This window comes from Sceloporus undulatus, chromosome 7 (genome assembly GCF_019175285.1).
Source record: "Sceloporus undulatus isolate JIND9_A2432 ecotype Alabama chromosome 7, SceUnd_v1.1, whole genome shotgun sequence".
Lineage (NCBI taxonomy): Eukaryota > Metazoa > Chordata > Lepidosauria > Squamata > Phrynosomatidae > Sceloporus > Sceloporus undulatus.
Window position 1 is genome coordinate 9921742 of NC_056528.1, and position 21854 is coordinate 9943595.

General features: G+C 45.7%; 1 protein-coding gene across 2 annotated transcripts in view; it reads left to right on the forward strand.

Moving 5' to 3' along the window:
• Window positions 1–78: 78 nt before the first annotated feature.
• The window catches only part of NPHP4 (nephrocystin 4), a 59700-nt gene continuing 37924 nt past the window's right edge, over window positions 79–21854 (forward strand). For both annotated transcript variants that reach the window (XM_042478323.1, XM_042478324.1), the window contains exons 1-7: window positions 79–218; window positions 1026–1167; window positions 2496–2648; window positions 10679–10851; window positions 11534–11598; window positions 12467–12616; window positions 19459–19586. In XM_042478323.1, coding sequence (XP_042334257.1) covers window positions 1030–1167; window positions 2496–2648; window positions 10679–10851; window positions 11534–11598; window positions 12467–12616; window positions 19459–19586 — 807 coding nt within the window. In that variant the 5' untranslated portion in view covers window positions 79–218; window positions 1026–1029. The remainder of the gene's footprint in view (window positions 219–1025; window positions 1168–2495; window positions 2649–10678; window positions 10852–11533; window positions 11599–12466; window positions 12617–19458; window positions 19587–21854) is intronic.

A 21854-nucleotide genomic window follows, 5' to 3' on the forward strand; every position in this document is an offset into this window, starting at 1 on the left:
GGCTGGCTGGTTTTTCTTTGCTATCAATAGAGGAGCCCCTTTCTTCTGCCCTCTCCTCTAAGAAAGCTGGGGGCAGAATAAGAGGAGCCTCCTGATTGGCTGGAGGAACACTCCCTTCTCAGAGGAGCCTAGATTGTTCTAGAAAGTTCTTTCTGGCCTCTCCTCAGCCCTCTTTTCCACCTCAGGCCTCTTTTTTGCCACCTTTCCTCCCCTATCAGGTGACTTAAGTTGCCATTTTGGAGGGAAAATCGAGAACAAAAGTGCCCCCGAGCATGTGCAGAGTGTTATTACATTTTAACCCAACTCCCTGTGTCTCAAAGAAGGCTTAGAAAACAGGTTTACTCAATTATTTCCATCACAGAAAAGTAGAGTGCCTCACTTTGTGTTAAAAAGCCTTTTCCGTTAAAAAAATAAATGCGTTTAAATGCCGGGGAAAGGGGGGAAAAGTAACTTTGCCAAGCTGTTTTGTTCCTCATCCCCAAATTTACACACAAACTGGACCAAAACGTTGGGGAACCCCCCCTTTTTTTTTTTGAGGTCACAACTCCCAGAATCCCCCTAAGCAATGCATTAGAGAATAGGACCTGGAGCAATGGATTCATGTCCATTAAGGTGTCCAAGCACTGCTCAAGTGAAGTATAGTGGAGTCCCCTTCCTTGGAGGTCTTTAAACAGAGGCTGGATGGCCATCTGTCAATGGGGATGCTTTGATGGAGAGTTCCTGCATGGACAGCCATTTGGGTATCTTCCAACTCTGTGATTCATGTTGAGAAGGGAGCAAGCTTGTTGCTGCAGAGAATAGGACCTGGAGCAATGGATTCATGTCCATTAAGCTGTCCAAGCACTGCTCAAGTGGAGTATAGTGGAGTTCCCTTCTTTGGAGGTCTTTAAACAGAGGCTGGATGGCCATCTGTCAGTGGGGATGCTTTGATGGAGAGTTCCTGCATGGCAGAATAAAGGGGTTGGATTGGATGGCCATTCTTGGGGTCTCTTTCAGCTCTATGATTCTGTTATTATTTTCCATAGCAAGATGGGGGAATGGCAAAGGGTCTTTGCCCGACATCGGACTGTCCCTCCACATAACCAGAGAAGACGACACCAACCGCCCCGGGAATCCACCGCGTTTCAGTGTGCCCTGAAGCGGGTGGAGGGGACAGCATTGAAGCAGGTGACTGTATCATGCTTTTATTTCTTGAGGAGATATGCTATTACCTCCCAGCTCAAAAGGGCTCCCGGTATGACGAATACATAAAAGCAGTGAAAAGAGTACCAAGGTAAACCGTTTCAGACAACACACGTCAAAATGCTCTTTGAACACTTTTAAAAGCAGCCCACAAATGCAGTTTTAAAACAGAGCCATGTGGAAGGGCCCTGCCCTGATGGAAGCCCAAATGGAAGCCCAAAAGAAATGGAGCAAGGCCAGCTTATATTTAATTTTATTTATTTCATTTTTATGCCGCCCTTTTTCCAAAAAAGGGACCCAAGGCGGCCCACAAGATGAGACCGACGTTCTTGTAAGACCAACGTTATGTCGTCTCTAATATGCACAAATGACGGCGGCATAGCATCTGCATTTTGTACAGGGAAACCTCCCTCAGTCTCAAAATGGAGAACCATAGGACTGGAAGATGCCCTAAACATCATGTACTCTAGCTTCCATGTAGGAAGACACTACTCCTCCTCTCCTGAAAGATGCCCATCCAAACTCTGGGTAAAGACCTTCAAAGATGGAGAGCCTACCATCCTTTGAGGCAACATATCCATCTTTCTGACAGTTCTTACACTCCAGAAGCTCTTCCTAATATTTAGCTGGAATCTCTTTCCTTGCAATTTGAATTCTATTTGTTCATGTATTAGTCTCTGCAGCAGCAGAAAACAAGCTCCATCTTCTCCATGGCATCCCTTCAGATATTTAAAAAACTGCTCTATCGTGTCCCTTCCCAGTCTTCTCTTCCCCAGGCTTTCTATGCCAACACAGATATGGCTTTGAAGGCTTAAAATAGGAGCATTTTGAGCCATTTTGCTTCTCCGGCAGCACATTGCAGTAGCATGACAGCATGGTTGATCCCCCTCACCCTTGCTTCCAGTCTGCAAACAGAGATGGGAGCAGGCCGGCCTGCAAGTCCTTGGTCTGAAACATTGCGCGGGTTCAAGCCCTGGCCCTCTAAATAATGCAGAGCAACTAAATCTTTAATCGCGCCCGCGTTCATATCTTTCTGCTCTAATTTGGAGCTTGCTGTGGGTGCCGAAAGCCCACAGGAGCCAGGAGTTAAAAAGACGTTGGGTCGGATGGGATGTGAACCATCCCAGATGCTCAGTGGACCCACCAATCGCTTGACCCTTGGACCCTCCAAGTGTTTTAATTGGTTTTTATTTGTTCATTGGTTTGGGAACCCTTTGTGGGCCGGGAGGTGATGCAGAAATACTCTACATAAATAAGATTATCATCTCATCATCTAACTTCTGCTCACTGGTGTTTGCTCCTTCCCTTGGCAGAAGGCGCTGGAGAACATGGCGGAGGTGGAGTTCCAGCTGCGCCTTTCCCTCTTTGACGCCACCTACCGCCATTTCTTCGGGAAGACCTGGAAAAGTGCCACAAAGACCCTCAAAACTATGCCGGGGCAGCCTCCCACGGTGGTCTTCAATGAGGTAAGATACTCTGAGCGATGGGACAAAATGCAGAGGTCAGAGGTCCATCAGACAGTGCCAGCACTGAGCCAAGGAGACGGAGCGCAACTTGACACTCCTGAAGCAATGTGGCAGCTATGCAATGCTGCCTTGTCAATGAACAGTGGAGACCAAAAAAGGAAAACATTTTTGCCCCCAAATGTCCTCTGGGCAAATGGGAGGTAATGTTGCTAAATCTGTGGCTCAATTTAGGTCCTTTTTTGGCCAAACTTTGGTCCTTTTTTTAAAGAAGGAAGTCTAAAAGAATGACTAGAATGACTTGGGAGAGGATTGAAAAACATAGCAAAATTTCTCTTGTACCCCCTCAATGGCTTTTGGGGAAGGCACAATGCAAGTTGTGGCTCTCCATGGTCTCTTTGAGGGCTAATGTGGCCCCCAAGCCTTCCCAATCATTCATCCATGGCTGGAGGCATCCCACATGGGTGACCTTCTTCCCAGTTTCTCTGCAACAAATACCCTGTGAGGTAGGTCAGGCTGGGACATCAAGAGAGAATGAGCATACCTGAATAGCCTAAGGGCTGGTTTAGTATGGACTCAAAGCTGAGACTCCTGGGTCTTAATGCAGTGCTCTAACCATTGTGCAACACACAGACACAGACACACAAACACACTTCCCATGGTTTTCCCCCATAAATGGGTATTACATTGACCCCAATGCCATGCTCTGCCCGTTCAGACAAGGTTCCTGCTGGTTCCATCCAAGGGGCTGTCTTTGAGCTTCAGTGTCCTAGGTCACGACGGAAAAGAGTGTGCCTTTCGTGTACACATTACACCCTGCAAATAATACACTGGGAGTCAGTATCAATTATTGATCGTCATAATGAAGGAGAGAGAGATGGGACGTGCTGAGGACGCGAGGTTAGAACAGGGTCCCCCGTCGCGTGCCACACAGACCTCTGCCAGTGAACCATCTCCTGCTCTGTAACCGTAATCTGGGCTGGGCTGGCATTGATCTCTCAGTGGAAAAAAGAAGACGTTCTCTTTCCATTGCATTTTATTAATAGCCTAGGGCACACGATGCAAACCTCTCTGCTGCTGGCTCTTTGAAACGGGGATCGTTTCCTTTGTCCTGCATGGACTTTGAAGCTGGAAAAATCCCAGGCAACACACTTTGCTTGGGATCCCCCTAAAAATTGTACAGTAAAATATGTATGTGCTGCTGTGCCCTCTGCCCATTTCCTTCCCCTGGAAGGGACTCCCAGGGATCCTCCAGCCTAACCCTCTACCAATGCAGGGAATCCACATCTGTGATTCAAATCGTACAACCCACGACTCTTGACACACTATCATTGCAGGGATGCAGACTTTGTCAGGAAAAACAACTCCTCCGCCCTCATTCTAAACTTATCCTCCCCAACAGCAGAATTGCTTCTAAGTAGGGCTTGCACAGAACTGCAAATCCTCTTCTTAGTATGCAGGCGGTTAAGATGGCAATTACGCTTCCATCATGCCTTGTCTGAGACAGGTTGGCACATGAACGGATGTCTTCATTTGCCATGCGTTGCCATGCTGGAGGCGAGGCGGCAGAGGGTGCTCTTGGGCCAGGGATGGCTGAAGGAAGCAGGGCAGTGAAAGGCAGGAGACTGGCCAGGAGACAGTGGATGTCCCTCTGGGATTATCTTCCTCCCTGGAGTTAAAATGGTTACAGCACTGGATTTGAACAGCCCCTATCTTTCCCTCTTCTCTGGTATTCCCACAAATCAGGGTCCCTTTCCTTTTTTGAAAAATTCACAGATTTTCAAGAACTCCAGCCTTGCAATATGTTCTGCATTGCATGGATCAATGGCCTAACTCAGTGATGGCGAACCTATGGCATGTGTGCCAGAGGTGGCACTCAGAGCCGTCTCTGTGGGCACACATGCTGTTGCTCTAGCACAGCGTTTGCCAGAGTTTCTTACTAGAAAGCCAGAGGGACATGGCACTTTGCAATAGACAAGTGGGGTCTGGGTTGCAGTTTGGGCACTCGGTCTGTAAAAGGTTCTCCATCACTGGGTTCCCTCCCAACTCTGTGACTCCATGATTCTGTCTTTTACCCTTTCCCTCAGGGGTCTGGACTTTGGCTATGAAATCAGGTACACCATGCGTCCATGTGATATGGGAGTGTGCAAGGCTGATGTCTTATCATTATGAGGTTGGTCCCCAAATACAATGTCCTCAGCTTTTTGTCTTGCACAGGGATTGGCAAAGACAGATCTGGATTCACATGTAGCACCTTGGGGCTCTTTATACACCCCTTAAGAGCCAGCATGGCAGAGTGGTTTGAGTGTTGGACTACAACTCTGGAGACCAGGGTCCAAGTCCCTGTTGGCCATGAAGCCAAGTGTTGTGACCTTTGGTGAGTTACACTCTCTCAGCCTCAGGGGAAGGCAGTGGCAAAGCTCCTCTGAACAAACCTTGCTAAGAAAACCCCATGATAGGGTCATCTTAGGGCAGTGATGGCGAACCTATGGCACGGGTGCCAGAGGTGGCACTCAGAGCCCTCTCTGTGGGCACATGTGCCATCGCCCAAGCACAGAGTTTGCCAGAGTTTGTTACTAGAAAGCCAGAGGGACATGGCACTTTGTAATAAATAAGTGGGTTTTGGGTTGCAGTTTGGGCACTCGGCCTCTAAAAGGTTCACCATCACTGTCTAAGCGTTACCATATGTTAGAAATGACTTGAAGGCACGCAACAGCAAAGTCCCACTAGTCTTCCTGAACCACCAGGGAATGAGGGTTTTTTTTTTAGGTTTCCTGGCTTTAAGAAGGGATGAATTGCTTTTCTTGGAAACACCCAGCATAGCAATTGATCTATTCAATAGGTTATAGACTCCTCCATAGACCCTCTCTGTACAGTTTAAGATGGACGCTTTTTGAAATCACAAGTGAACTCCCACTCACTTGCAGCTGGATGGCAGCACATTGGACTAGGGCTCTGGAGACTAGGGTTCGAATCGCTGCTCAGCCCTGGAAACTCTCTGGGTGACCCTGAGTAAGTCACACATTCTCAGCCTGTCCACGCTCCACCTTTTCTATGCTGACATTGCGTATGAGGGCAGCCTGAGAGAAATGACCTGAAGTCACACAATAACAACAAAGTGGCTTCCCACCCTGCTGCCCTTTGGACCCTCACAAAGACCTCTTCTTTTCCTGCTTCCCACAAGGAACCCTAATGGAGCCAGTTGGTCTCCATTTCGGTGGAACAGTGGATCCCCTGCAGGTTTTAGGATAGCTTTCAAGGGACTCTCTAAGTGAATTTATTTGGCGGATAAGACTTGCTCTTCTGGTTGAGGAATGAGAAATCTTTGTATTTTTCTCTTTCCCTCCAAAGGTTGTCAGCCGCAGCAGCCAAACAGCAGCACCTTTAAGTGCCTTAGAAAGTTGTCTCTTTTGTGAGGGAGAACAGCTGTCAAAGCCAGGCAAACAGCTGGAAAGGAGGACAGGAGAACAAGGCCTTCTCCGTCGCACGCTCAGCTAATTCATTCTTCCCCAGCCATCCTCTTCCAGCTAATGAAGAGTTTCCCCTGTTGCTGATACTCCCTTATTATGTCTCTCTCCAATTATAATGGGGGGAATTGCAGAGGTGTCTCTGTAAATGACGGCCTTCTCTTTGTTTACTTTGCTGGGAGAGGAGTTTTCTTTCCAAGCCTTTGGCACAGCGAAGGAGCGACGCACAGCTTGGCTGCAAAGAAACATCTTGGCAAACGCAGAGACTTACCTGAATGATGGGAGTCTGGGTTGGTTTCACCTGTTGGCAGCAAGAGATGTGAAATATCAAATATGTCATACAAAAAACTGATCCTATTTCAGAAAGGAGGCTGGCTGGTAATTGGCCGACGGGAGATACCTGCATTTCTCTGGGTTTATTAGCCGGCATATTCTAAGGACTCGAGGTGGACGTCTGTAGATCTGGGGCAGTTTATTATGATGATGATGATGATTTAAAATGCACTTGGCCAATCCAAATTCTGTTCCAAAACTCTCCTAATGTCTGTAACTCTTTCTGTAAATCAGAAGAAGGTGGGTATAAAAGAAAGAAAGAATGACAGAATCCTAAATTGGAAGGTGCCCCCAGAGACCATCAAATCCAACCCCTGCTTAGTGCGAGCTCTCCAGCTAGAACAGTGCTTCCCAAACTTTGGTCCTCCAGATGTTTTGGACTTCAGTTCCCCAAATTCCTGACCGTTGGCCAAGTTGGCTGGAGCTTCTGGGAGCTGAAGTCCCCCCAAAACCTGGAGGACCAAAGTTTGGGAACCACTGGGCTAGAGCATCCCAGAGAAAGAGACCCCACTCCCTCTCTGGACCATTGCTTCCATTGCCCAGCTATTGTCAAGAAGGTCCTTCTGATGTTCAACCAAAATCTACCCTCCTGTAGCTTCCAACCATTAGATCTGGTCCTATCTTTTGGGGCAGCAGAGGCCAAACTTGTCAGCCCTTGAGGTATTTAAAGACTTCAGTCATGTACTCTTCCATCTTCTCTGCATCGAGCTGAACATGCCCAACTCCTTCAGCCTTTCCTCACATGTTTTGTTTCCCATACATCTTATCATCCTGGTTTCCTTTCTCTGAACCAGCTCCAACTTGTCTGTATCCTTCTTAAAATGAGGCACCTAGAACTGAACTCAGGACCTCAGAAGTGGTCCGATGAGTGCAGAATGTAGTGGGACTATTGCAGCCCTTGACTTGGAAACTCTGCTTCTATTAACACAGGTTAAAACAGGCATTTGCCTTCATTGCTGCAGCGTCACGCTGCTGGGCCATGTTCAACAATAACCCCAAAGTGCTTTCCTCAGGTACTACTGCTAAGCAAAACATCCTCCAAGAAAGAAAGATGGATAGAAGGAAATTAAGTATATATTAACATCAATAGTGGAAGATCCCTCTATACCCGACCTGTCAAACCAAGCGTCATTTTTTCCTCTTGCCTCCCAATGAAGGCATTTAACTGGAAGTGTCTAGGCCTGAATCTGAAAATGTTTGGGATCCTAATAGATGCTCTGACTTCAATAGTTGACCCAGTTCTAGGTAATTTATCCAATTCATGGGCCTGGACCGACCTATCCAGTCCTCAGAGCTATCTTGAGAACTACACCCCTCTGTATTATCACAGTATTTTCTAGGTCCTTTGACTTGGGAGGAGAGACCAAAACGTTGCCATGATGTTTCATAACTCACTGGGCAACGCCAACCTGGCAGCCCCATTAGCTCAGAGGCAGGAAAAGAGAGGAACCGTCTGTTAGCAAAACCAATATTAGTGTTTCTGGAGACGGCGGGCAGCTCAGGTATATACGATGGACGCTGGCGTGCTGGAAAAGGCCGTTGATTTCTATCAGAACCCAAACATAACTCTGCTTGGCCGGCTGGTTTGTTCGAAGTTGCTGGCTGTTTTCCTCCCATCATTTTGCAATAAAAGATAATAGAATAACGATTTATTTGTGGAGGCCGATGTTTTAGTGCCTCTCTCTGTTATCCTTCCCTGACAGTCTGTGATTACAGCAAATGTTTTGCTTGTGACACTTGGATAATGATTCTTTAATAGAAGGATTAACCAGCTCCTTCCTCGTGCCGCTGTCAGAGACTGCGCCCAAACCCTTTGGAGGAGATGGACAAATCCCCGCTTTGAGACCTGGCATCATTTTCAGAGTGAAATTGCAACTCACATTTCAGCCTTGCTGTGCTGCATCATCATCATTCCTCCTACTACTACTACTACTATTACTACTACTACTACTATTATTTATACCCTCCCTTTTCCCCAGTGTGGCTTACAAAAGCTAAAACAAATGTATTTAAAGTTTCATAGCATGTAACAGTTAAAAATGTGATTCAATTATCATAAAATTAGAATCAGTTGAAAGCATAGACCATTAAAAACCAGAATCATAGAATTGTAGAGTTGGAAGAGACCCCAAGAACGGCCATCCAGTCCAACCCTCTTCTGCCATGCAGGAACTCTCCATCAAAGCATCCCCGTTGACAGATGGCCATCCAGCCTCTGCTTAAAGACCTCCAAGGAAGGAGACTCCACCAAAAACTCCAAGGAAGGAGTTTGTTCCACTGTCGAACAGCCCTTACTCTCAGGAAGTTCCTCCTAATGTTGAGCTGGAACTCCTTTTCCTGCAGCTTGCATCCATTGCTCCATTGGGTCCTAGTCTCTGGAGCAGCAGAAAACAAGCTTGCTCCCTCCTCAATATGGCATCCCTTCAAGTATTTAAACAGAGCTATCATATCACCTCTTAACCTTTTCTTCTACAGGCTAAACATCCCCAGCTCCCTGAGTCTTTCCTCATAGGGCTTCATGGTTTCCAGACCCTTCACCAGCTTAGTTGCCCTCCTTTGGACACATGGCTCAAGTTTCTCAACATCCTTTTAAAATTGTGGTGCCCAGAACTGGACACAATATTCCAGGTGAGGCCTGACCAGAGCAGAATAGAGTGGCACAATTACTTCCCATGATCTAGACACTATTCTTCTATTGATGCAGCCTAAAATCGCATGGGTCTTTTTAGCTGCTGCATTGCACTGTTGACTCATGTTCAACTTGTGGTCTCCTTGGACTCCAAGATCCCTTTCACACGTAGTTTCATTCAGCCAGGTGTCCCCCATAATCCTATATCTGTGCATTTCATTTTTCAGCCCTAAGTGCAATACCTTACATTTCTCCGTGTTGAATTTCATTTTGTTAGCTTTGGCCCAGCTTTCTAGTCTATTCAGATCATTTTGAATGTTGATCCTGTCCTCTAGAGTATTAGCTATTCCTCCTAATTTGATGCCATCTGCAAATTTGGTAAGTATGCCTCCAATTCTGTCATCCAAGTCATTGATAAAGATGTTGAATAGCAAGAAACAACGACAATAATAAAAGTCCAGCACATTATAAGTTATAAATATATAAATATGGGATTTCCTTCCAAGAGTTTAGATGGGCATCTTTCAGGAGAGGAGTAAGTTATTTTTTCCTACATGGTAGAGGTTTGGACTTGGTGGTCCTTGGGCTCCCTCCAAAGTATAAGACTCTATGACTCTCTGATACCAAGAGACTAGATGTTGCAAGGGTATCTCAGGGAATGAAAGCACACAAGAAGGTGTTCCCGGAGAAGAGAAAAACCAAAGCCCGCATTATATGAGGAGGGAAAGAGTGTTGGACAATCTCTTGATCCCCGTTCTATGTGTTATTTTTATTTGCAATCTCCACTCTGTTGGCACGCTGCCCACGGAACCATTTCCAATTTCAGGATCCACTTCCACAGCTTCTGAAACCCTGACATGTTATCTGTACAAGACGATCACCCAGAGTTTAATCTGGTAAAGGATACCCTGTTGACTGAAGGGGTGACAATGGACACCGGAGCATGTCACCCTCCGGTCAAGCGGAGGGGAAAGCGGGAGGGGGAGCCTTTCGTCGGAGCAAATTGCAGTTGGCCGCATTGTAAATTTTGGCCCCTGAATTGCATGCTTGGAAAAGGAGCAACTGGCCAAGTTGGGATGGAAGAGTTGCTAGGACGAAGGTACAAAAGGGCCTTTCAGAACATGTTGCATTGTCTGCATTTCTTGCTTTTTTCTTTAATGGTCTTGCTTTTAACTCTATTTACCTTGTTTTACTATGTTTAATTACACATTTTTAGTTTGTATATGAACTAAATTTGAAAGTGGTGGTTGTCCATTTTAACCTTTGTGAGGTGTCTTTAGCCTCATCTGTCTGTCTGTCTGTTGATCTGTCAGGTATGCTTTGACTGAGAGTTCCTGCATGGCAGGGGGTTGGACTGGATGGCCCTTGTGGTCTCTTCTAACTCTATGATTCTATGATCATCTTTCTTTTTTTCTTTTCAGTGGTTCAGGGGCTTGTGAGCAGCAGAAGTGTGTATATGGAGGGGTTCACTTTTATCACCCCTGCACTACAGTCTTAATGCAACCTAGTTGTGCCCTAGTTATGCCAAGAAGGAGCGAACTGCAAATCCGGTGGCCCAGGCTCTGAGCTAGATTCACCCCTGTTTCCCCCTCTTTTCTCCCCAGACTGTGTACTTCCACACCTCTTTGGCTCATCCTAGCATCCTCCTGGTGATCGAAGTCGTAGCTGCGGCCATGAAACGGGACGGCACTCCTCAAGATCTGTCCTGCGGCTTTGCCTTACTCCATTTGTTCAACACCAAACCCGAGCCAACCAACCCGGATCCGAAAGACAAAGGGTACAGATGGCAGCTCTTGAGAGAGGGGCACAAACCATATTGCCTTCAGGGCAAGAGTGGACAAAATGTGGATATATTTATACAGTGGGCCCTTGATATCCACTGGGGGTTGGTTCCAGTTATCCCCCATGGATATATACAGTGGCATGGTTAAATTGTGCCTCTTACATAAAATGGCAAAATCCAGGATTGCTTATTGGAATGTATATATTTTGGGGAATCTTTTCAAGCCATGGATACTTGAATCCATGGATTAAAAAATCCATGGCTACAGAGATCCAACTGTATATGTGTGGTTATATTTCAGAGGAAGGAACTGGCAAGCCACCCCTGAGAATTCCTTGCCTATGACATTTATGGGGTTGTTGTAAACCAACAGGTGACTTAAACACACTCACACACATTCTCTCTCACACACAGTAGAAGAGGGGATTAGATGGAAGAGAGTGGCATAGCATCATTTTCAAATCTCTGAAAGGTCATCACTTAGAAAACCACAAAATCTTCTTTCTTGATGCTCCAGAGACATGCATTCAGTTCCAAAGATGATGCATTCAGTTCCAAATATCTGCATGCATTCAGTTCCAAAGATGAGACTCAACAGAGTTCCTGGGTGTTATATCTGCCATTTTGTGTTGGGTCCCCAAAACTTCAGTCTCATCACCTGCTCTTTTCTCTACAGGTTCAGTCTGTATCACGGGACGCCACGAGCCCTTTTGCACCCGCTGGCCCAGGAGCCGATAGAGAGTAAGTCGGTTTTATCCCCACATGCTAGACTCCGTATATTCTTTATTTATTGAAGATGGTGGATCTTGCAGAATATTCTGAGAGAAAGGCAACACATGGGCTCAGACGGAAGGAAGGAAGGAAGGAAGGAAGGAAGGAAGGAAGGATAGAATAGACTTGGGAAGAGGAAAGGGCTGCTAGAGTTTGCCACTTTTCTTTTCCACTGCCCAAACCAGTAACCAGTGTGTTGTTAGCCATGGCAATGGATTTAGTTAAAAAAAACAAAACCTAGTCAACTTGTTTTTTGTCTTTGTGCAGGTTTGTTTGTTCAAGCATTTATACATCGCCTCTCTGAAACCTAAGGCATTGTGTAGCAGACCAGGAATCAATTGCAAAAGTGACATTATAAGATGTTTAAAAGGCAGCTGGAAGTTAAGGAACGCCTTTAAAGCCTCCAAAATTCACAGAGAGAGCGTTGCTTGGTGCAGCTTTTCACCCAGGAGGAGGCTGAGAAGTGGCGCCAGATAAAATCCTCCTCTCTGCATGATAAGACAAAAGTCTTGTCATCCTCTTCTGGATCTGGTCCTCCTCCTGACACTGTTCTAATCTGCACTGCAGAAATCATGTAGTTTCACACTGCTTTAACAGCTATGGTTCAATGCTGTGGAATTCTAGGATTTATAGTTTTGGGAGATACCAAGCCTTCTTTGTCAGAGAGCTCTAGTGCCACAACAAACAACAAATCCCAGGCTTCCTTAGCATTGAGCCATGGCATGGTGTCAAACTGCATTATTTCTGCAGTGCGGATTAGATCACTGAGGGCTTCTTTTCTGGGACAGACCAGCCTTCTTCTCTGTTTTCAATATGTTTCCTCTCTTCCTTTCTTTAGAGAACAAGTTCCTGGCAGTGATGGAGGGCAGCTTTTTGCAATGTACTTTGCAGCTCCATCCTCCCTTGGAAGCTGTCTATCACCTTCTCTCCGAAAACACTCCTGTCTCTGCCCAGCAAGGAATCCCTGGTGTCTTAGCAGTCCATGAAGGTATGTGTGAAATGCATTTGGGTTTTGCCACCTGCGAAGTCTCTGGCTATCCATGCTCCACCTTTTCTAAGCCAATGTCGTGTGTGAAGGCCTGCAGCCCAAACATCTAAGGCAAGGATGGAGCAAGTGTGGGTCATGTGAGGCAGCAAGGACCCTGTTTTGCAGCCCTTGAAAACCACCCCAAAAGTTTGGAAACAATTCTTGGCCAAAGTTGCAGCCAAGAAATACCTAAAAAGTACCCTAACCACCCCAAAAGCATGCTAGTTGAACTGGACTTGTTACCCTCTTCTTCCCACAATCCCAGAGAAAGGGCAGAAGTTGGCCAAGTCCTAGAACCTGATGTTTCTTACCTATTTGTTAAAATATTTCAGTCCTGCCCAATTCATGCACAAGAAAAATGAATGCAAGCCTGTTAAGACAATATAAAGCAAGACAATTTAGCATGTGACAGAAGATTGTATGAATGTTAGTGCCAAAAAAATAAGTGTTTTCCAAACTCAGTAGGCAAAGGGATTTGGCAGCACCTTTGAGACTCACTGAAAGAAAGAAGCAGGTAACACGAGCTTTCATAGGCCTGTTACAGACTGCCAAAATAAAGCTGCTTCGGGTCTCTTTGGAGGTATGCTGTTTAAATGATGCAGGCATCCTAAGAATCCAGAAGCTGCACCAAAGCTGCACTCCAGTGCTTAGGAATGGAGTGTGGCTTTGTCGCGACCTCCGGACTCTCAGGACCCATGCATCATTTAAATAGCATACTTCCAAAGAGACCCGAAGCAGCTTTATTTTGGCAGTCTGTAACAGGCCATAGACTTGAGTCTACTTCCGCAGATGCATGGAGTCTATGAAATCTCATGCTACCAGCAGCTTTCTTTCAGCTAGTCTAAAAGGTGCTACAAGATGCCTTTTCATGCTGATTTTCCAGACTAATACGGCTATGCCTTTTCCAAACTCAAGACCTCCACAACTCAAAATCCCTGGGCTGGCTGACATATAAACAGAAGGGTTCTTTCTCAGAGGCTTTACCAGCTTCTAGGCAACTTCTGAATAAAGAACGTGTGGTGTCTTTACACCACCCTGTGGCCATGGACAGAAATTGTTGTGGGAGGATTTTTCATCATGGATCGCTATAGGGCAGGGATGCATATAGTGCCGCCACTGCACCCCATTTTTTTGGCCCTTGAAGCCCCTCCACTCCACAAAGTCCTGCTTTGTGAGATGACATGACTTATTGGGAAAGATCCAGAAACACTGAAAACCAGCCAGAAATTGGCTGAAGAAGGTCCAAAAGTAGAAACAGGAAGATTTTTCAGCAAGTGTTCATCTGAAGATCATCGAATGATAGAGTTGAGAGAGACCCCGCAGGACCATCCAATCCAACTTCATTCTACCATGCAGGAATACACAACCAAAACACTCCTGACAGATGGCCAATAATGCATTCCTGTAACAATCTTCAGATGGACTCAACCTGTCAGTGGATGGTTACAGCTCAGGTTCACACATAAAGAAACCTCCAAAGGAGAGTCCGCCAAACAACTCTTACTGCCAGGAAGGTCTCCAAGCTAAACACACCCAACTTTCTTTCCCCATAAGGCTTGGTTTCCACACCTTCGATCATCTTGGTTGTCCTCCTCTGGACACATTGACAATATCTTTCATGAATTGTGGCAGCCGAAACTGGGCACATTATTCCACAAAGTAAGGCCTGACCAAAGCAGAACAGAGCAGCATAACTCCTTCCCTCGATGTGGATACTCCTGCTTTTACCCTGTCCTGAGGACATCTTAAAAGTGATTTCAGTCCTTATGGTGAAAGAGGTTCTCACAATTTGCTATAGAAAAACTAGGCAGGCTTTGAAAATCCTGGTGGAATCCTATTCTGCATTGAGTGTAGTTATATTTCTGTATTCCTTTTGGCTGTATTCTGTATTCTGGCTGAATTCCTTTTGATGGAAAACGGTGTCCTCCAAAGTCACAGCCCTCCAGCCCTTGTTTGTTCTCCTTAACCAAGGCAGCTCAGCAGTAAATACTCCTTGGTTACTGGAAGGAAAGAGTGGAGGACCTGAAATTGGCTGCAAATGGGCACTTCCAGCCAAATGTACCCTGTAATTTGATACACCGGAGCATCAGATAACAGTCTCGATGAAAAGGAGAAGGTATATTTGGTTCCCCAAATTGAATTAAGGCAGATTCTAGTGGTAGCGAAAGCTAATTTGTTAGAAAAGTCTTGTTCCCGGTGCTTCCCGCGGCTCTTAAATGGCTCCGCCGGCCAGAGAGGTATTATTTCATGCCTTTGCTGAGTGCTTTATATCTCGCCTGGGCTGAGTCTCTTCACTCGACAGGGGAAGAAGCTCTGTAATGTTTGGTTGTGAGAAGAGGAGGAGGAGAAGAATTTTAATCTTCTGCCTCTTCAGGGAGGAAAATGGGCTTGTGAAGTCCCCCTCATCCTTCCCTTCTGGGACCTTCCAGGTGAGCAGATTTTGGGCACTGCAGTTATTTTGGAGGAAGCAGCTCCTCTCTCAAGGACTCTGAAGGTGAGCGGTTCTGCCCCAGAAACCAGTCTGGGACTGGAACAAATGGAGGCTTCACATAACTCATGTTTGCAGTCACCAGTGAACCAAGAGGAGAAGAAACGAAGGACTCCAGAAGCACCGAGTTCAGATCTCACCTCAGGCACTGCATGAGGGGTGTAGCTTCAGGGGAAGTAAAGTGAAAGCATCCCGCATCCTATGAGAATTCGGCCCTCCAATGAAATTTCCCTCCATTCCTCAAAGTCTAGCATTGCAGAGGGAGAGACGCTGACAATGGTTCTTCCATTTGCTGCGTTCCTTGGCCGCTCTCTTTGAATGGCTAAACTGTATTTCTCAAGGCTTGCGAGGAATATGGGGACGGGAGGAAAATTTCATTTGGGAGGCATGATTTGTATTTCGAAGGGCGATTTTGCCTCCCTGTAGCTACACACCTGGCGGGGCCTGTTAGTACTGCCGGCGTCTAGTGCGTCAAACTGGTTTCTGTAGCAAATAAATGACTGTGTCGCGGGCACACGAGATTTCTCAACCTTCATTCCAGAGCTCAACGAGAAAGTGAAAAATAGCACTGGCAGCCTGGGAATTCAGGCTGTGAAACGTTTTCGCTTCTCTCCCCTCCCGGTCCTGCCTTTATTCTTCCAAGACCACCCCCTTGGTATGCTTATTCAGACTCTCCCCCTGGACCCAAATGGCCCACCGGCTTGCCCTGCCCCAAGCGGGGGCTTCATTTCTGAGAGGTTCTTCCTAGCTGAGCCCTTCAAAAGCTCTCTCCTCCTGAGGTTGCGCCATCCATCATCCTTTGTCTGCATCCTCATCTATCTCCCCGGCTGCCGTTTGGTCTCAACCGTCTCCGGCTTTTGCAACCTTGTCGCTCTGAGCAAAGGCACACGGAGCTGCGGCTGAAGTCGCACACCTCCCCAGCCTCCATTCACATAATGGAGATGTATGGGTCCTCCTGTTGTGAAAGGGGACTCTCTCTCCCATGTTACTGCTAGCACAACCCAGATTTAGGGAGGGCAGGGTGGGCTTATTTCATACCCTATTGGCCTGGCCCTGCCTTGTCATGCTCTTCTGTGACTCAGGCCCTGCCAAACGGTTTGAAACTTGGCTCTGATTAAGTCCTGAGTTATATGCGATTCCCCTTCACACACCTGGAAGCCAGTTCAAGGGGCTCAGAGCAATCACCCCTCTCCTCTTCCTCTCCTTCTTTTTGAATCCATTCAAATCAGTGAAAGCCCGCAGAGGGATCCTCAAAGCAGTTTTGACAGCTCAGGATCTGGCTCAAATGCTTCCAGGATCAGAACCACTGATGCATCAGGAGAAAAGGGAGCGGTTTGCAAAATCTCTTGTAAAAAGACCCTTTGCTGCCGAATCGGTTTTGGTTTGGCATCTTCACGGCTGAGCCTTGTGGACACTGTTCAGAGCTTGGGGCCCAGAAGCTAGCTCCAAAATGCCATTTGGAACAACTTATAGAAGAGATCCATCTCATCACCACCTTAGAAGCCTTCAAGAAAGCACTTAAGGTGGATCTCTTCCGGTGGGCCTCTCCATCTGATCTTCTACAGCTGATCTTAAAGAATTTTCCACATCTGATTCAATAGTACAGAAACAGATGACGATTTGGCTATTTTAATGACTGTGCCTGTATCTTTGTGTGCTTTTATTGATATTTTGTTTATTGATATTTTGTAATTGTATTTGCTTTTATCTGTTGTAATCCTGCCTCGATCTGCAGGAAATATAAATTATTATTATTATTATTTATTTATTTATTTATTTATTTATTTTTCCAGTGGCTGCTTCCAAGCTGTATAAGTAAAAGGGTACAGGGATGTGTGAGATTTGCCCCCCTGCCCCATTTCCTTCTTCTTACTACCGCCAGTACCAGAACCCTGGCTTCAGACCTGCGTCTTCCCTCTCCCCTTCCTCTTCCCGGGGGCTGTCCACCAAGGCCTTTTGGAGGTTGTGGTCAAGTGGACAGCATATTAAAGGCCCCACAGAGCAGACAGCGGTGGCTGCTGGTTCCTCTCCCATTTGGGGATTTGCTCCAGTTGCTGCTTTCTCCCAGGGAACGAAGAAAGCTGATCCAAAGGGAGAACAGCTGTTCCTTTCCCTCCCAGATGTGTTCCCTTGAAATGATTGAATGGTGCAATTTGTTGCCTGACATGCTTTTGCAGTAGGACTTCGATGCCATCAGCCATTTGCACATATCACCCCTCCCCTGGAAAAATTAATCATTTGCAAGAGTTTTTTTAAAGTGAGAAGGTTTCCTGTTTTCCTCTTCCTCTCCAAGTACAAAATTGTATGTGCCGGATTGTTTTCTTGCTTTTTGAAAAGGCCCAGCATGAATTAATATTGCTTGCTCGAAGATGGCGCAAGCGTCTTTTCGGCTGCTCCAGAGAATAGGACATGGAGCAATGGATTCAAACGACATTAAAAGAGATTCTGCCTAAACATTATGAAGAACTTCCCGACAGTAAGAGCTGTTCGACAGCGGAAGACGCTGCTGCCATGGAAAGTGGTGGAGTCTCCATCGTTGGAGGTTTTTAAACAGAGGCTGGATGGCCATCTGTCACAGGGAGGGCTTTGAAAGACCCCTGTCTCTGCATTTGACATGGAAATGGGGTGCCAGGCTACTTCCATGGATTGTGGCCACTTCCATGGATCTAGGGACCTTATAACAACTCTCTGTTGTTGCTTGACCGGAATTGAATTGTCAATGCATCTAAAATAAAAACACAAAGGAAAAAAGGGGGACAATACAGGCACATATCATATGTAGCAGATATTAAATTTCAAACATGGGAAGCAAAGGCTTTCACGGCCAACATCCATAGTTCAAGCAAGTGCCTTTTCCAATGACAGTGTTTACCAAGGATTTATCCTCATAGTTAATAAGCAAATGTAGAATAGATATTAAATCACGCCCTCGTGTCTTTGCAGTAACAGTTGGTTGCAATCTGTATTCCCATAATTGAGAAACCGCCTTTCATTTCTCTCCTCAGCCCTGTGCAATGCAGCCTCTATTACTCTGGTTTATTAGTTCAGTTGATTTTGGCAATCTCGAGAATTTTCCTCAGCCGGCTGAGGACTGAGAGGCCAAGGCATCCATTTACTCCAATACTGAGCCCAGGCTATTTCGGTTGCTACTGACACAACTTCTAAATCCATCTCCTGCACTGTCATAAATGAATCCCCCATTGCGCTCAGTATTATTGTCAGTGGATCGTGAGTTATAGGATAGTCAAAAAGTCAGTTGAATTACATCCAATGTGGTTGCTCCTTTGCGCATCCTCACCACCTTCGGCACAGAGAAATGATGAAACAGCAGTCTGAAATCCCAACATTTGGAAATACCTTCATGATACGCTGAGTCCTGGTTGAGCAATCATTTTACGTGGAATTTCCATCAGTACGAAACAAGGTGACCTGTAGTGGTATATAGAATATCTAGAGAAATGTGTTTGTGTGTGTGGTTTTATTGGGACCCTTTCATAGAATCATAGAGTTGGAAGAGACCGCAAGGGCCATCCAGTCCAACCCCATTCTGCCATGCAGGAAATGGTAAATCAAAGCATCCCCGACAGATGGCCATCCAGCCTCTGTTTGAAGACCTCCAAGGAAGGAGACTCCACGAAAATCTCCATTGAGGGAGTCTGTTCCACTGTCGAACAGCCTTTACTCTCAGGAAGTTTCTCCTAAAGTTGAGGTGGAATCTCTTTTCCTGGAGCTTACATCCATTGTTCCATGTCTTAATCTCTGGAGCAGCAGAAAACAAGCTTGCTCCCTCCTCAATATGACATCCCTTCAAATACTTAACAGGCTACCATAGAACCTCTTAGCCTTCTCTTCTCCAGGCTAAACATCCCCAGCTCCCTGAGTTGTTCCTCATAGGACATGGATTCCAGACCCATCACCATTTTGGTCTCCCTCCTATGGACATGCTCCAGTTTCTCAACATCCTTTTTAAATTGTGGTGCCTAGAACTGGACACAGTATTCCAGGTGGGGCCTGACCAGAGCAGAATAGAGTGGCACTATTACTTCTCTTGATCTAGACATTATACTTCTATTGATGCAGCCTAAAATTGCTTTTGATAATGATAAACCCTTATATCCTCAGCCTGGGAGGAAAGCCAGATATAAATCAAATAGCTCGAATTAAATCAATAAAGAAAGGGGTCTCCACCAATAGATTTAAGTTTTTAGTGTGGTTGCATGCTTTCAAGTCGACTCCATAAGTTGGAGGTAAGGTAAGGTAAACCTACCATGGGGTTTTCTTGGCTAGGTTAATTCAAGTTTTATTCCCTTTGCAGGAGATCCTTTGCAGAAACCACGGCTCATGAAGACAGTGACCTGGTACTTGGAGACCCTTGCCATCCACTTGTACCCTTCGCTGGAGAAATTTGAGGAGGAGCTGTTAGACGTACTCATGGATGACCAGGTACTTTCCTCCGACCCTGAAAAGGCACCAAGTCCAAAGAAAAGAAAGGGGGAAACCTCCAGAAGTATATTTTATATACATATATGAGGTGGCCTTCTTCTTCCACAATCATTTCCAGTCTTTGGTCTCAAAACTCCAGCTTTCCCATGTCGGTGGGGTACTGAGTCCAGCTCAGGTGTTACTCCAGACTTGCAATTCCAGAAGTCTGTGTATGTCCCTGCAATAGAATTAGCACCTTTGTTTCCATAAAGCAAGCCCAAAACCGGAACGGATTCACTGCCCTGTTGACACGGGGACTTTTGGTCATCATTCCTGAACTCCCACCTTTTAACAACCCCCCCTTCACAAAACATGAAAAAAGAATAGTGAAAATAAACCCTGTGTGTTCTGCTTGACAGAGAAATCCCCACTTAGTAACACTTTTAGAAAGTCTTCCATCCATCTGTGTTAAGAGTTTTAAAAAGGCCTTTCCCTGACCAGGATCAGACCAGGGCAGCCCAAAATATGGCACAGTCGTCCAGACCCTGTAAGGGACATTTTAAAAGTCCCTTTTAAATACAAGGCTAGTGGGCCTTAATATTGCCTCCAGGGCCACCTGCACCTCAAATTTGGCCCACTTTTGTTGTAATGATGACAACCTTTTATAAAACCAAAACAAACAAGATCGATTTCCAGCATCTGGAGCCTTGCTGCAAGTAAATACAATCTCTGCTTCTCGACAATGAAAGAGAATGGATGGTTTGCAAGAGGGATGGGTCCTCTGTTATCTGTACAGTAACAATGCATTTGCTTGTCTCTTTGCATATGGATCACTTTTCGGGCTGTGTCTTTCCTCTTCCCCTCCTTCCGAGTTGTTTTATTACCTTCGTTCTTCAATTCAGAGACAAATTTCTTGATTCTGCGTTTTGCTTTTCTCCCTGGAATGAGGGAACACTAATGAGCTGCTGTGTTGTGGGCAAGGCTGGTTTTGATGAATGGGCGCACGGCGCGATGCCTTAAGATTTCCGTGTTTGCACGCCTGTATTGGAGCTCCTGTAATTCATGAAGCCATAATGACCCCGAGGATGAGCCCCGTTGGTTTGTCAGGTGCAGGACGGCTTTGGCGGAGGGGGAAGATGAAATACTTTAATATCGAGCAGCCACTCTGGGGCAGCTTTCATTTTTATTACCTTTATGACATATCACTGAACATTACCACCGCTTCCGCCGCCACCCCAGGAAGGTTGGCTTGGAAAACACAGGCGTTCCTGAGAAGATGCCAGGTTTATAGTTTGAGGTTGCTGCTAGTGTGTTTGAATAGAGAAAAGAGAGAGGGATTTCCATCTGGGACCAGGGATGGAAAGAAGAGTTGTAATCGTTCCTTTCCCAGGTTGAAAAGCAGGTTTCCCAACCATCACGAAGCCCTGTCAGGAAGAATAATAGCCCAGTAAGAATTTTTCTACTATTTGAACTAAATAGCTAAAATAAAAAAGCAGGTTAAAATCCAGAGATGTAGGAAAACCAGTTGAAAGAGCACATATGAAGCAGCACTATGTCTGCACACATCCATACATAGGTACACATGCATACATGCACACACACTTAGTTTGAACTAAGCCCCATCCTTCCAAATAGCATCTGCTATTTGAACTAAATAGCTAAATAGAACTGTGAAGAATTATTCTGTGGCTGAAATGCTTGGTCTTCCTTCCTTCCTTCCTTCCTTCCTTTTTCTTTTTCTGCACAGAAAACTGTTTGCACAGAAAATGGTTTTCCAGCATGGAAAACATGGTTTCCTGCCACAGGAGGCCTGTTTTCAATGCAGAAAACCAGTGTTTGGTACAAAAACCCTGGCCTGTTTTTCACCGCAGGATAATAATACTACAGTATAATAATAAGATTTATTTATATTTCCTGCCTCTTCCTGCAGATCGAGGCAGGGTTACAACATAGAATAAAAATACAAAATACAAACAATAGTCACATTATACTGTTCCTCTGTGACATCCACATCCAAGGAGAATCCCGGGGAAGAATATTTGTTTTCTCCTGCAATGAAGAGAAATCGATGGCAATTATTCAAATCAAAATTCATACTAGGCTCAAGGATCCGTCTTTGCTGTTCATTGCCTTCTGGTTCTGGTGAAAAACATGAGCTGCAAGCATGAGAAGGACCCGAATCTGGTGTTGCTAGTCACATATTCTGGACACACTGCCGCCTGCCAGGTACCCTCAATGGACCTGAGTTTGACTGCATCCTCCATCGCTTCTTCCCAGAAACTTATATAC